At 36.9% G+C, this 11880-nt stretch overlaps 1 protein-coding gene across 1 annotated transcript in view; it reads right to left on the reverse strand.

Annotated features, from left to right (window-relative positions):
- Usp1 (ubiquitin specific peptidase 1) overlaps positions 1-11880 on the reverse strand; it is a gene marked incomplete in the record, with an annotated part of 17823 nt that overhangs the window by 5207 nt on the left and 736 nt on the right. The window contains 6 exon segments of the mRNA XM_013514387.1: positions 4454-4624; positions 5284-5972; positions 7106-7266; positions 7959-8063; positions 8608-8728; positions 10210-10444. Of these exon segments, the coding sequence (XP_013369841.1) occupies positions 4454-4624; positions 5284-5972; positions 7106-7266; positions 7959-8063; positions 8608-8728; positions 10210-10379 (1417 nt within the window).

Consider the following 11880-nt stretch of genomic DNA (forward strand, 5'->3'; position numbering starts at 1 on the left):
GAGGCTGAGGCAGGAGGATAGTTGCAAGTTTGAGACCAGCCTGGGCTACAAAGTGAGCTCGAGGTCAGCCTGAACTGCATAGTGAGACCCTGTCTCAAAGACAAAAAAAAAAAAAAAAAAAGATTAAGGGAAAAGGTATTTCCATGACAAAGAACAACTGAAGAAATTCATGACCACCAAACCAAACCTACAAAGAGTACCGAAAGATATTCTAAATAGAGATAAAAATGACCATAATTAGAAGAACAACAGAAAAAAAACCACCACACAGTGCAAACAAATAAGAGAGAAAAAGCTGGGAACCAACAGTGGGAAAATAAAGTGACAAAGATATGCCAATACATATCATTTATAACCACCAATGTAAATGGCCTCAATTCAATGAAAAGACAGAATGGATCAAGAAACAAAATCCAACAATATGCTGTATACAAGAAACACATTTTAAAATGTGTTTTTAAATGTGTTATTCAAAAAGAAATACACAGAGTGAAAGTTGAAGTATGAAAAACAATACTCCAGGCAACAGGAACCAAAAAAAAAGCAGGGGTAGCTATTCTGTTTGCAGAAAAAGTGAACTTCAAGAGGAAGAGATAACAATCATAAATATGTATGCACTAAATATGGGAGCACTCAACTATATAAGACAAATATTAATAGACATGAAAAATCAAGCAATAACACAATCATTACAAGGGACCTTAATACCCCATTGTCACAAAGAGATAGATCAACTATGCAAAAAATCAGCAAAGAAATACCAGAACAGAACCAAACGTGTGAACAGACTTAGTAGATGTTTAACAGTGTTCTACCTGACAACATCAGAATACACAGTCTTCTCAGCTGCCCATGGGACATTTCTCTAAAACAACAAATAACAGCCCACAGAACATACTTAAGTAAATGCAAAAGAACTGAAATTACCTCATGCATATAATCTGACCATAGTGCAATGCAATTGGATTATTAATGGCAAAAAAACCTCTATAAACACATGGAAATTAAATAACACCTTCCTGAACAACCAATTATCCACAGATGAAATTAAACAATATCACAAGTAAATGAAAATGCAGATACAACATACCAACACCTGTGGGACACAATGAAAACAGTCATAAGAGGGAAATTCATAGTAGTGAATTCTCACATCAGGAAAACAGAAGGAGCACAAATAACCTAATGTTACACCTCAAGCTTCTAGAAAAAGAATAGCAAGTCAATCCCAAAGCCCATACAGGGGAGGAAATTATAAAGATCAGAGCAAAAATTAACACAATTGAAACTAAGAAGATACAGAGAATTAATGAAGAGTTGGTTCTTTGCATGAATAAAACTGATAAGACAATTAGCTATTCCTATCAAAAAAAGAAAAGAAAAGACTCAAATTTATGCATTGAGGAACAAAAAGGGTGAAATCACTGCAGATCCTGTGGAAATTCAGAAGATCATCAATCCAATATCTGCTTCAAAAATCTACTGTCACAGGATGGAAAACAGAAGAAATGGACACATTCCTAGACAGGTATGAATTATCAAGGTTGAATCAAGAAGATATAAAAATTTTGAATAACCCAGTAAAAGTTAATGAAATTGAAAATTAATTAAAAACTTACCAACAAAGAAAAGCCCAGGTCCTGATGGATTTACTGCTGAATTCTACAAGAAATTTAGACAAGATTTAATGCCAATACTCCTCAAACTCTTTAATGAAATTGAAAGGGAAGCAATATTCCCTAACTCCTTCCTACAGGCAAGCATTACCCTGATACCAAAACCAGAGAAAGACCCAACTGAAAAAGAGAACTACAGGCCAATCTCCCTAATGAACATAGATGCTAAAATCCCCAATAAGATACTAGCAAACAGAATGCAGCAAATCATCAAGAAGATAACACACCATAACCAAGTGGGATTCATCCCAGGAATGCAGGGATGGTTCAACATATGCAAATCAATACATGTAATACATCATATCAACAGAGCCAAAGACAAAAATCACATGGTCATCTCAATAGATGCAGAAAAAACTTTTGACAAAGTCTAACACGCATGCATGATAAAAACTGTACAGAAAAATCGGAATAGATGGTCTTTACCTCAATCTGATAAAAGCCATCTATGACAAACCAATAGCCAATATTGTTTTAAATGGACAAAAACCTGAAGCTTTCACTCTAAAATCTGGTACAGGACAAAAATGTCCACTATCACCACTATTTAGTATAGTTCTGAAAACATTAGCCAGAGCAATCAGACAAGACAGAGAATTTAAGAAATAAGGATAGAAAAGGAAGAAGTGAATTTACTATTTGCAGGTGACATGATACTCTACATAGAAGACCCTAAAAACTCCACCAAAAGACTTCTACATTTAACACCAAATTCAGTGACAGAGCTGGATACAAAGCCAACACCCAAAAATCAGTAGCATTCCTGTACACAAACAAACTCACTGAGAGAGAAATTAGGGAAACCACACCCTTCACAATAGCATCCAAAAAAATGAAATACTTAGGAATCAATCTAACAAAAGTAAAACATCTATACATTGAAAATTACAGTACTATGAAAAATGAGATCGAAGAGGATATCAGAAAATGGAGATAGCCCTTGCTCATGGATAGGAAGACCCAACATAGTGAAAATGGCCAAATACTCCCAAAATTGTACAGATTTAATGCAATTCAATCAAAATACCATTAGCATACCTCACAGAACTAGAGAAAACATTCCTAGAATTCATTTCGAACAAGACCTAGAATAGCAGAAGCAATTCCAGGCAACAAAGGCAAGGCAGGAGGCATTACAATCTCTGACTTGAAATTATGCTACAAAGCTCCTGTTAATAAAATCAGCATGGTACTGGCAAAAAAAAAAAAAAAAACCTGAGGATCAGTGGGCCAGATTCAGACACAACTCCAAACACACTCAACCACCTTCCCTTTGACAAAGTGCCCAAAGATGTTCACTGGAAGAAAGACAGCCTCTTTAATAAATGGTGCTGGAAAAACTGGCTCTATATGCCGAAGACTAGAACCAGACCCATGGCTATCACTAAGCACTTAAGTTGAAATGGATCAAAGATCTAAATATTAAAACAGAAACTCAATCTACTGGGAGAGAAAATAGAAATCTTGAAGACACAGGGGTAGGCAGAGTCTTCATCAAGAAACCCCAAACTGCACAAGAAACACTTCAAAGAATCAACAACTGGGATCTCATCTTACTAAAAAGCTTTTGCACATCTAAAGAAATCACCAACAGACTGAAAAGAAAAACCCAGAGTGGGGAAAAAAATTTAGCCAATCGTCCCTCAGACAAAGAACTTCTATTTATTGTTTTTATTGTTGTTGTTTTGGTACCGGGAATCAAACTAGGACCTTGCACTTGCCAGGAAGATTTCTATTTAGAACATATAAAGAATTGAAAAAAATTAGACCCCACCCCCAAATTCAAAGACCCAATCCAGAAATGGGCATCTGAGATGAAGAAATACAAATGGTAAATAAACATATGAAAAAATGTTTAACATCATTGGTAATTCAAGATATGCAAATTAAAACAACACTGAGATTCCATCTTCCCCCAGGAAGAATGGCCATCATCAAGATATCAACCAACAACAAATGCTGGTGGGGCCATGGGGGAAAAGGAACCCTTCACTGTTGGTAAGAGTACAGACTGATAAATGCATTGTGGAAATCAGTATGGAGATTCCTCAAAAACCTAGGATTAGAAGCCCCATTCAACCCAGATATTCCCTTTCTGGGTATCTTCCCAGAAGAATTAAAAACATCATACCACAGTAATGCATGCGCAGCAATATTTATAGTGGCACAATTTGTGTTAGCCAAATCCTGGAAACAACCCAAATGCCCATTAACCAAGGAATGGATAAAAAATGGTATTTTTATACAACGGCATACTACTCAGCCATACAGAAGGATAAACTTGAGACTTCTACAGGTAAATCAATGCAACTTGAGACCATACTCAGTGAAATAAATCAGACTCACATGTGTAAATATCATATTATCTCCCTGGTGGGAGAAACTCAAAGAGTAAATAAGGTCCAAAATGTACAATAGATATTGTGAAATGGGAAGAAACTGTTAAAAAGGAAAAAAGAACTAGGATAGGGCAAAGGAAGGGAAAAGAAGAAAAATGTAAGTTGTACTATTAGTTTCTTCAAGTTCATAGAAAAGGTTTGCACTTATATGGATTGAAGAATTTTTTTATGCCCTTATCTTGTACTTTGAGTAACTACTTTAAGGGTACTAATATGCAATCTATTAAATATTGTTATTCTCATACTGTCTTGTTATGAAATTTGTTGTACCTTTTTTCCATTAAAAAAAAAAAAAAGCAAAAATGCTACATCTCAGACCAAGACACCAGAATGTAATTATCCCATGGTCTACACACACAAGTATCCAATTCTGCTTACTTTCAGAACTCTCCTCTACTTTAGAAAGCTCATCTTCTTGTACTGGCACACTGATGTCCTGAAAATCTTCTCTTCTTTCTGTTAAACATTCACATTCCAAGCAGCGAGTCCTTAATACCAGCTGACCTTGAAATAATTTTTCCACTAGTTCAAAACCAATTTGCTCTGCACCTGAAATGAGAATAGGAAACTACAGAATCTATAAAGATTAGTTTCAGTAAAGCTTCAATAGCCATGTTTCCAATGAAGCAACTTCATGAATAAAATCCCCATTTTCGTATTTCAGCTAAATTAACATCAGGAGGTACTTTATTCATGAAATGTGAGGTCTCTATCATTTATTCAACTACTACTGCCTTTAAAAGAAAGTGAATTAGATATTCTTGGTTAGTTCCCAAGACATCTCCTTGCAGAATAACCCAAAATAAGGTTTGGTAAACTATTGCCCACATCAGCACTACCACTTTCCCCCAATGATGTAGGTAAACCTAGTGGAAACCTAGTTCAAGGACAGTGTACTACTCAGTTCTCTAGTTTAACACTTGTACTGAATGCAATTTCCATTGATTTCATGTAAAATACTATATGGATTAAAATAAATATATGGATTAAAAAAAATAGTCTTTCAATTAAAATGTGATTTCCCTAGTTATAAACCATATGAACATCTCACACACTTTGCCAGTTTTTAAAAAAAAAATTCAGTATTAAATTACTTTCCTAAATAAAACAAAAATTTTAGCCACACAATTATAGTCCCAAAAAGAAAAAAAATCTATTCTTGGAGCTGTTAACACTTCTACTTATCAAAGTCTAAGAATTATACTGACCTTTGTTTATGGACTTAACTTCATTAACATCTATAGTTTTGATATCTTCTGGAGATTCGAGTCCACAACCATAAGTCGTGTTACCACTTTCATACTTCTCCAAGTCCTCTTCAGGATCATACTCATTTTCTTTAGATTGTCCTTTGGATCCCTGGTTTGTTGTTAGTTTTCCCAGACTACAAAACTTAGAAAGAATGCTGGGTTGCTTCGTTGCAGACTTTAACCAATTTATTTTAACCCTTGATTTTTTTTGTGAGGCTCTTATGCTCTCGTTTTCAGAAACACATTTGGGGATTACTTTAGGAGGACTCTCCAATGTATCCCCAGAAGCTTTTCTTTTTGATCTGGTTTGTCTCTGGTTCTCATCCAATGACTGGTGTTCCTTGGAAACTTTGACTTTTTTCTTCATGTTACCAAATTCCATGTCATTTTTTCTTTTCCCATTCCCTTTTGGAGGCTTTTCTTTATAGTCCTCAGAATTCCTGATATTGTCCAGGTTCATGCTGTTAACTCCACTCACTTCCTCTTTCTGATGAGGTTTCTCTCCTACCTTTGTAGGTAATTCTGCCACATTTTTTACTTCTTCTTTTTTTAGGAGTTGGCATGTTTCTTGAATGTTTCCCAAAATACACTGTAACACTTCCTGTGCATCATGTTGTAGATATCCTTCATACATAGGGTTGAGTTCCCTATAAATAAAAATGTCCATTTCATCTACTCTAGCTATGAAGATATACTACAGAAAATCCTTCTATAAATGCATTTTAGAAATCTAAAGAATCAACTAACTTAAATTGTACCTAAACTTACAGCTAAAAGCAAATTTTACACTATTTTCATTATAACAATACTTTGACCTTTTAAATATATTAACAATAGTTGATACAGCATTTATATGGGTTTTATTAAAAAGTACTTTTTATATTATAGGTATATATAATCCTCACAGTAACTCCAAGTGGTAGGTACTTTTATCACAACTGACAGTGATGGGAACTAAATCAGAAATTAAATACTGTTCCTAAGGTCATACAGCATAGTATGATGCAATATGAGCACTCAAGCGTGCTCTTCACAACCACCATGCTACAGTCAGTGCCTCTCAGCAAAGGTAAAGCAATGTACTGCCCTATGTCTAATTCAAACTGAATAAATGAGTTTAAAAATACCCTATTAGAGTCACCACTCAGGACCCCTCCTGAAAATCCAAGAACTGTTTTAATTTCCAATAAAACTCTTCTAACCTAAAAAAACCCAAAAAACCCTATTAAATTTTAAGTACTATTTTCTAATTAGTTTTCATCTAACATAGTATCACAAAGCAATCTAACCCTGTTAACTGATAGGTTTTTTTTAAACCATATATAATAAAAATTAAAATACATGGAATTTATAGTTCTTACACATAATATATTTTGAATATAAACCTACATTTCCTAATCTGAAATCCTTCAGATCACATGTGTTTGGGAATTCTGAAATTTTCAGATCCAAAGATAATATAGCATATAAGTAAAATGTGAATCATGATATGGGACAATACTCTTTAACTGGTTTAAATACATCACTATTTTCATAGAAAAACTCATCAATATTCACATTAGTGATAAGTATGAATATTGACCAAAAATAGCCTCATCCAAATTAAAATCTAATGAATTTAGTATCAGATTTCTGAAAACATTTCCAGTTTCCAGCACTTCTCAGATATAAAAGACTATGAACCTGTTGTTTGAATCTTCCTATTTATTCACGTGTAACTCTCCTGCTGTAAGCCTAAAAAACAATCAGCTCATTGGAACTTTAACCATATAAGCTGTACCTGAGTGTGTTAAGTAGTCTTCTTGGCTGAGTCGCAAGCTCATCAGTATATTTCTCTGGATTTAAGAGGAAACTAGCCTGAAGCTGTTCAACTGAAATGATTAAGGACTGTAAACTGCATATAAGTTCATAACTTGCCGAAGAATCTTCTTTGCAATTTCCCTGTCAAGAAACGGAAACCAGTATTTTCATTTAGGAACAGATTAAGTACTATCTTCATTCTGGATTTGTCTCATTAAGCAATACTAGCTTTTCTAAATTTAATTTCATTATAGGGCTAACTTTATTGGGTATACAAATAAACTTTTCTTGGTGATAGAAAAAAATAGGACTTCTATCCCATCCTCTTTTTTTTTTTTGAGATGGGGGTCTCTCTAAGTTGCTAAATTGCCCCAGGTGGGGTTGAATTTGTGATCTTCCCACTCACCCTCAGAGTGCTGAGATTATAGGACTGCCACCATGCCTGGCTACGAACTTTTTAAACAGGATTTTTTAAAGTAACATTCTATGTGGATAATAATTGTTATATGAAAGACTTCTTTAAATGATTTATTCTTTAAAATTGGCACTAGGGGTATGTGGCTCAGTGGCAGAACATCTACTCAGCATGGATCAGGCCTCAGGTTCAATCCTCAATACCTCCCCCCAAAATTTAAAATACAGTGGATAATGGTTATGACAAACAATGACTATGGTACACAAATGCCAAGTATGACAATCAATACGTGGAAGGGATGGAAAAGATAATCTTGTTCTCTTCCTCCCAAATGCTCTTGAGAACCTATTTTTTATTTCTTATCCAGTATATTACCATTAATTTTTAAAATTTTTTCATTATTTTTGTTTTTTTTTACCTTGTCTTTTAAATTAGCTTCATCCTTTAACGTCTCTTTCTTCTTAGAGATAACATTAAATAAGTGCTTCACTCCAGATTTAAAACCAGGACAAAAATATAATACCTATAAAGAGTGAGACTATTTATGGAACAAATATATATATAAACCATTAACCCACTGTCATGCTTTTGTAGAGCCCTGTCAACCAGCATTTACACAGTCTTGATACTAAGCTCTAGGTTGCAGTCCGTCTCTACCTCAGCCTACAGCCAGCCCACTGTCTTCCCTCTCTCACTGGTCTAACCCACATGCCTGGGTTTAGACTAAGATGCTAAGCCTTGAGATTACCAGGACACTGCACAACGCCTGTACAGTTCCTAGAGGTAACACAGCAGTAACAGAGCCAAGAAATCAAAGAGTTCCATGAAGTAACCAAGGCCTATGCAACTATGCTATCTCACTTTTAATATACTATTTCCCCATACCACAAGGACATTTAGTAACATGCAATTAGAATCATCATTTTATCCTGTTCTAGTTCATTCACAAAGGCAAAGACACTATGAACAATTAGTCTTCCAATAACCTGAATTTCTCAGAAACTAATGTTCCATCACTCTTTGCCAATTAATGTTTTATTTAGTACAGAACAAAATTATCAATTTACCTGAAGTATACTATTAAGATAACAAGTATTGCCAAGATTATTCAGTCCCACGAAAGGTAGCAAGTTTTCTCTCTTCTCACAGTTTATAGGCGAGGACTGTGCTGCAGGAACAATTTGGTCACTGTTGAGGGGAGAGGAAGAAAGGTGTAATAAAGTAGCACCTTAAAGTATAACAATTTTAGATGGAATTTTAAGAACTCTATACAGCCTCAGAAATTACTATGTATTCAGATTAAGAGATTTTAAAACATCACTTCACTCAACAAGCCTGAAAATAAAAAAGAGGATATTAACCCTATTTTCCAGAGTAAAAAACTGAGCAACTAGGACTGTGATCTACTAGCCCATGACAACATTTTAATTAGTTTAATTCTGAATATAGACATCTTGGAATTACCTGAGTACAATATCTAGAAGGCTACACTAGTCAGAATCTGTTCATAACTATGAAGACTTTGCAGCTCTCCTTCACTTAGAAATCAGTTGTTCATGTTTATAATTCTTTAACACAGTGGGGCCCCCAAGATTTTACTTTATAACCAATGGCTGTTACACTAGCACCTCAAAGGATAGACAAGAATGAATGCTGCCAGCTGTCCTGGTGCATGCCTGTAATCCCAGCACTCAGGCGGCTGAGGCAGGACTGTTCCAAGTTCGAGTCCAGCCTGGGTTACAAAGTGAGCTCAAGGCCAGCCTGTGCTACATAGCAAGACCCTGTCTCAAAAAGACAAAAAAAAAAAAAAAAAGAATGCTGATGCACAGAAGGTACACAATTTCAACTAATTAGTGGTGGGTGTTAGGAAACCCGCCATGGGACCAAATCCACTTCAGTCACCCAGGGAGTGCCTGTCTGTTCACTGAGGAACCAGCACAACCTCCCATTAGAGCAACCTGGAATAAAGTATTCCATTTTGTGCTATTTTTGTCACTAAAAAATCTTTAAGGTTTGGTGTGCTTGTTTTGTTTTTTGAGGTTTTTTTTTGGTACTGTGACTTGAACCCAGGGCCTTTGCACTGAGCTACATCCCCAGCCTTTATTTTCAGAGAGTCTAAATTGTTAAACTGCCTAGGCCAGGCTGGAACTTGTGATCCTCCTGCCTCAGCCTCCCACGGTGCTGAGATTACAGGGGTGCAACACCATACCCAGCTTTAAGTTTTAAATATTAATTAGTAATTGGAGGTCTCCAGCAGCATAAGCAGTTATAACTATGTAACTGCTACATGTAACTACATTAACTACAGAGCTAAAATAACTCAGGTAAATGTCAAGTCTTGTGAGGCACTGCCCAAGTCACCTATCTCTTTACCCTTCTACAGTGTGTTGCCCTACAAATAACCAAGTGTCAACTCTGAGAGGCAATTAGTAATTTAGTCAGTTAATACATCTCCACACTGGTCGTAAGGGGCTAGGACAGCATACAGTGTGACCCCTTGGGGAGCCCGCATTCTGCTCCCCCTTGCCCCTGCTGGTCTCCCCACAGCACCGTCTCACACTATGACACCTCTCCGGTCTGTCCGGTCAGTCTGGTGGTCTCAACCCGAATTCAATGCTTCTTCGTGACTCAGAGTTTTAATAGCGCAGAAATACACTTAAAATACATACATTTCTGATCCTCTATATTCAGAAGCTTTTTCTTCATTTTCTTGAGAGTCTGTAAAATCTAAGGCTCTTTTAGTTTCCTTTTTCTGAAAAAACTTCAAGGAAAGTCTGTTCTTCTTGGATGGACTACCTCTTGAAAGCCCATTATTTTCACTAGGTATGACACCGGGCATTTTCTTTCCAAATCCCAACGAGCTGACAAGAATTTATGGAGGGCAACTGTAATCAACAATTTTATCTGTTAATACAAACCAAAAAAAAGTTTCATTAATGCTCAGTTATCAGTGTAAAAAAAAACAAAACCATCAGCTGTGAGGCAGATTTACCAAGGGAGTACAAACAAAGTAGAACTTCATATTTGAAAACTTAATGCCTGGCAATCGGACTCGATTTTACTCCTTAAACGAAGGAGCTTGCCAAGTTGCCCTAACTTGTTTCTATTTTGTGACAGTCTTGTTATGTAGTTCAGGCTGGCCTCAAACTTGTGATCTTTCTGCCGCAGCCTCCAGAGTACTGAGACAACGAGCATACACCCAGTTTATTCCTTAAAGAACACACAATGTAGCTATGCACACTGGTGAATGTCTAAAATCCCACCACACTGGGGTGCCTGAGGCAGGATACTGAGGCCAGCCTGTGCTACATAGCAAGACCCTATCTCAAAAAGGAAAAAAAAAAAAAAAACAAAAAAAAACTACCAGGGCTAGGGATGTGGCTCAGTGGTAGAGCATCCCCGGGTTCCAGCCCCAGTACTAGCATGAAGGAAAGCAAAAATGTGACACTGAATTTATCAGCCTAGTGATTAAAGACCACAAAATACACCACTTAGTAGACCTACGTGAAAAGTGGTTTTGAGAGGAGCACACATGTAATTCCAGCACTCTAAGGTAAGAGAATCCCAAGTTCAAACCCAGTGAGACCCAGGGCTTTGGCACCGAACCCTTTGAAGGACACAGTATTGCTCCCACCCTACACCCGCGCGCCAAAAAAAGGTGAAAATTTGAGCCAGGTGTGTTGGTGCACGCCTATAATTCCAGGCTGAGGCAAGACTGCTGCAAATTCCAAACCAGCCTGGACTATACATTAAGAACCTGCCCAAAACCAAAACCTCAGTGTCTCGTTGTAATTTATTAATTCATTCGAAATACAAAGACTAAGCAACAACAACCGTCTCTAATTCTAAATTATGGGGTAGGGAACAGGGATGAATGGAAAACCACAGTAGGGGACACTAAGAAGTCGTCTCTGCCAAAGCCTTCCCAAGTTAATACGAATGTATTCAGATCGCGAAAAAGTTCAAAGCATAACAAAGACAGCATATCCGGGGGTGTTCGTTTATACCGGTAAACTCAGCGAAGGAGAAAACGCAAGCAAAGTTGGGACAATGGCTGCTGCACTTTGCGCATATCAAATTCTTACGTGCGAGAGCCCACAATATTATGGTTTTCCAAACTTTTTAATAACTAGCTTTTTAAAAAAAACTGCTTCGAGTAGAAAAAAAGATGGTCGAGTCTGCTTTTTGCAACTTTCCACCCTGTTTTAAGGTGAAACTCCCAAGCGAAGCGAACGCGGAGGCTGTCGGACGCCCGACGTCCTCCGGTCTGCGGGAACGCCGCCTGGAGCCGCCGCCCGGCCCGAAAGCCCGACTCGGCGGCGGCGCCCCGGCCGCGCTCG

The sequence above is a fragment of the Chinchilla lanigera genome, unplaced genomic scaffold (genome assembly GCF_000276665.1).
Source record: "Chinchilla lanigera isolate Chin_1 unplaced genomic scaffold, ChiLan1.0 scaffold00022, whole genome shotgun sequence".
In the NCBI taxonomy this organism is placed as follows: Eukaryota; Metazoa; Chordata; class Mammalia; order Rodentia; family Chinchillidae; genus Chinchilla; species Chinchilla lanigera.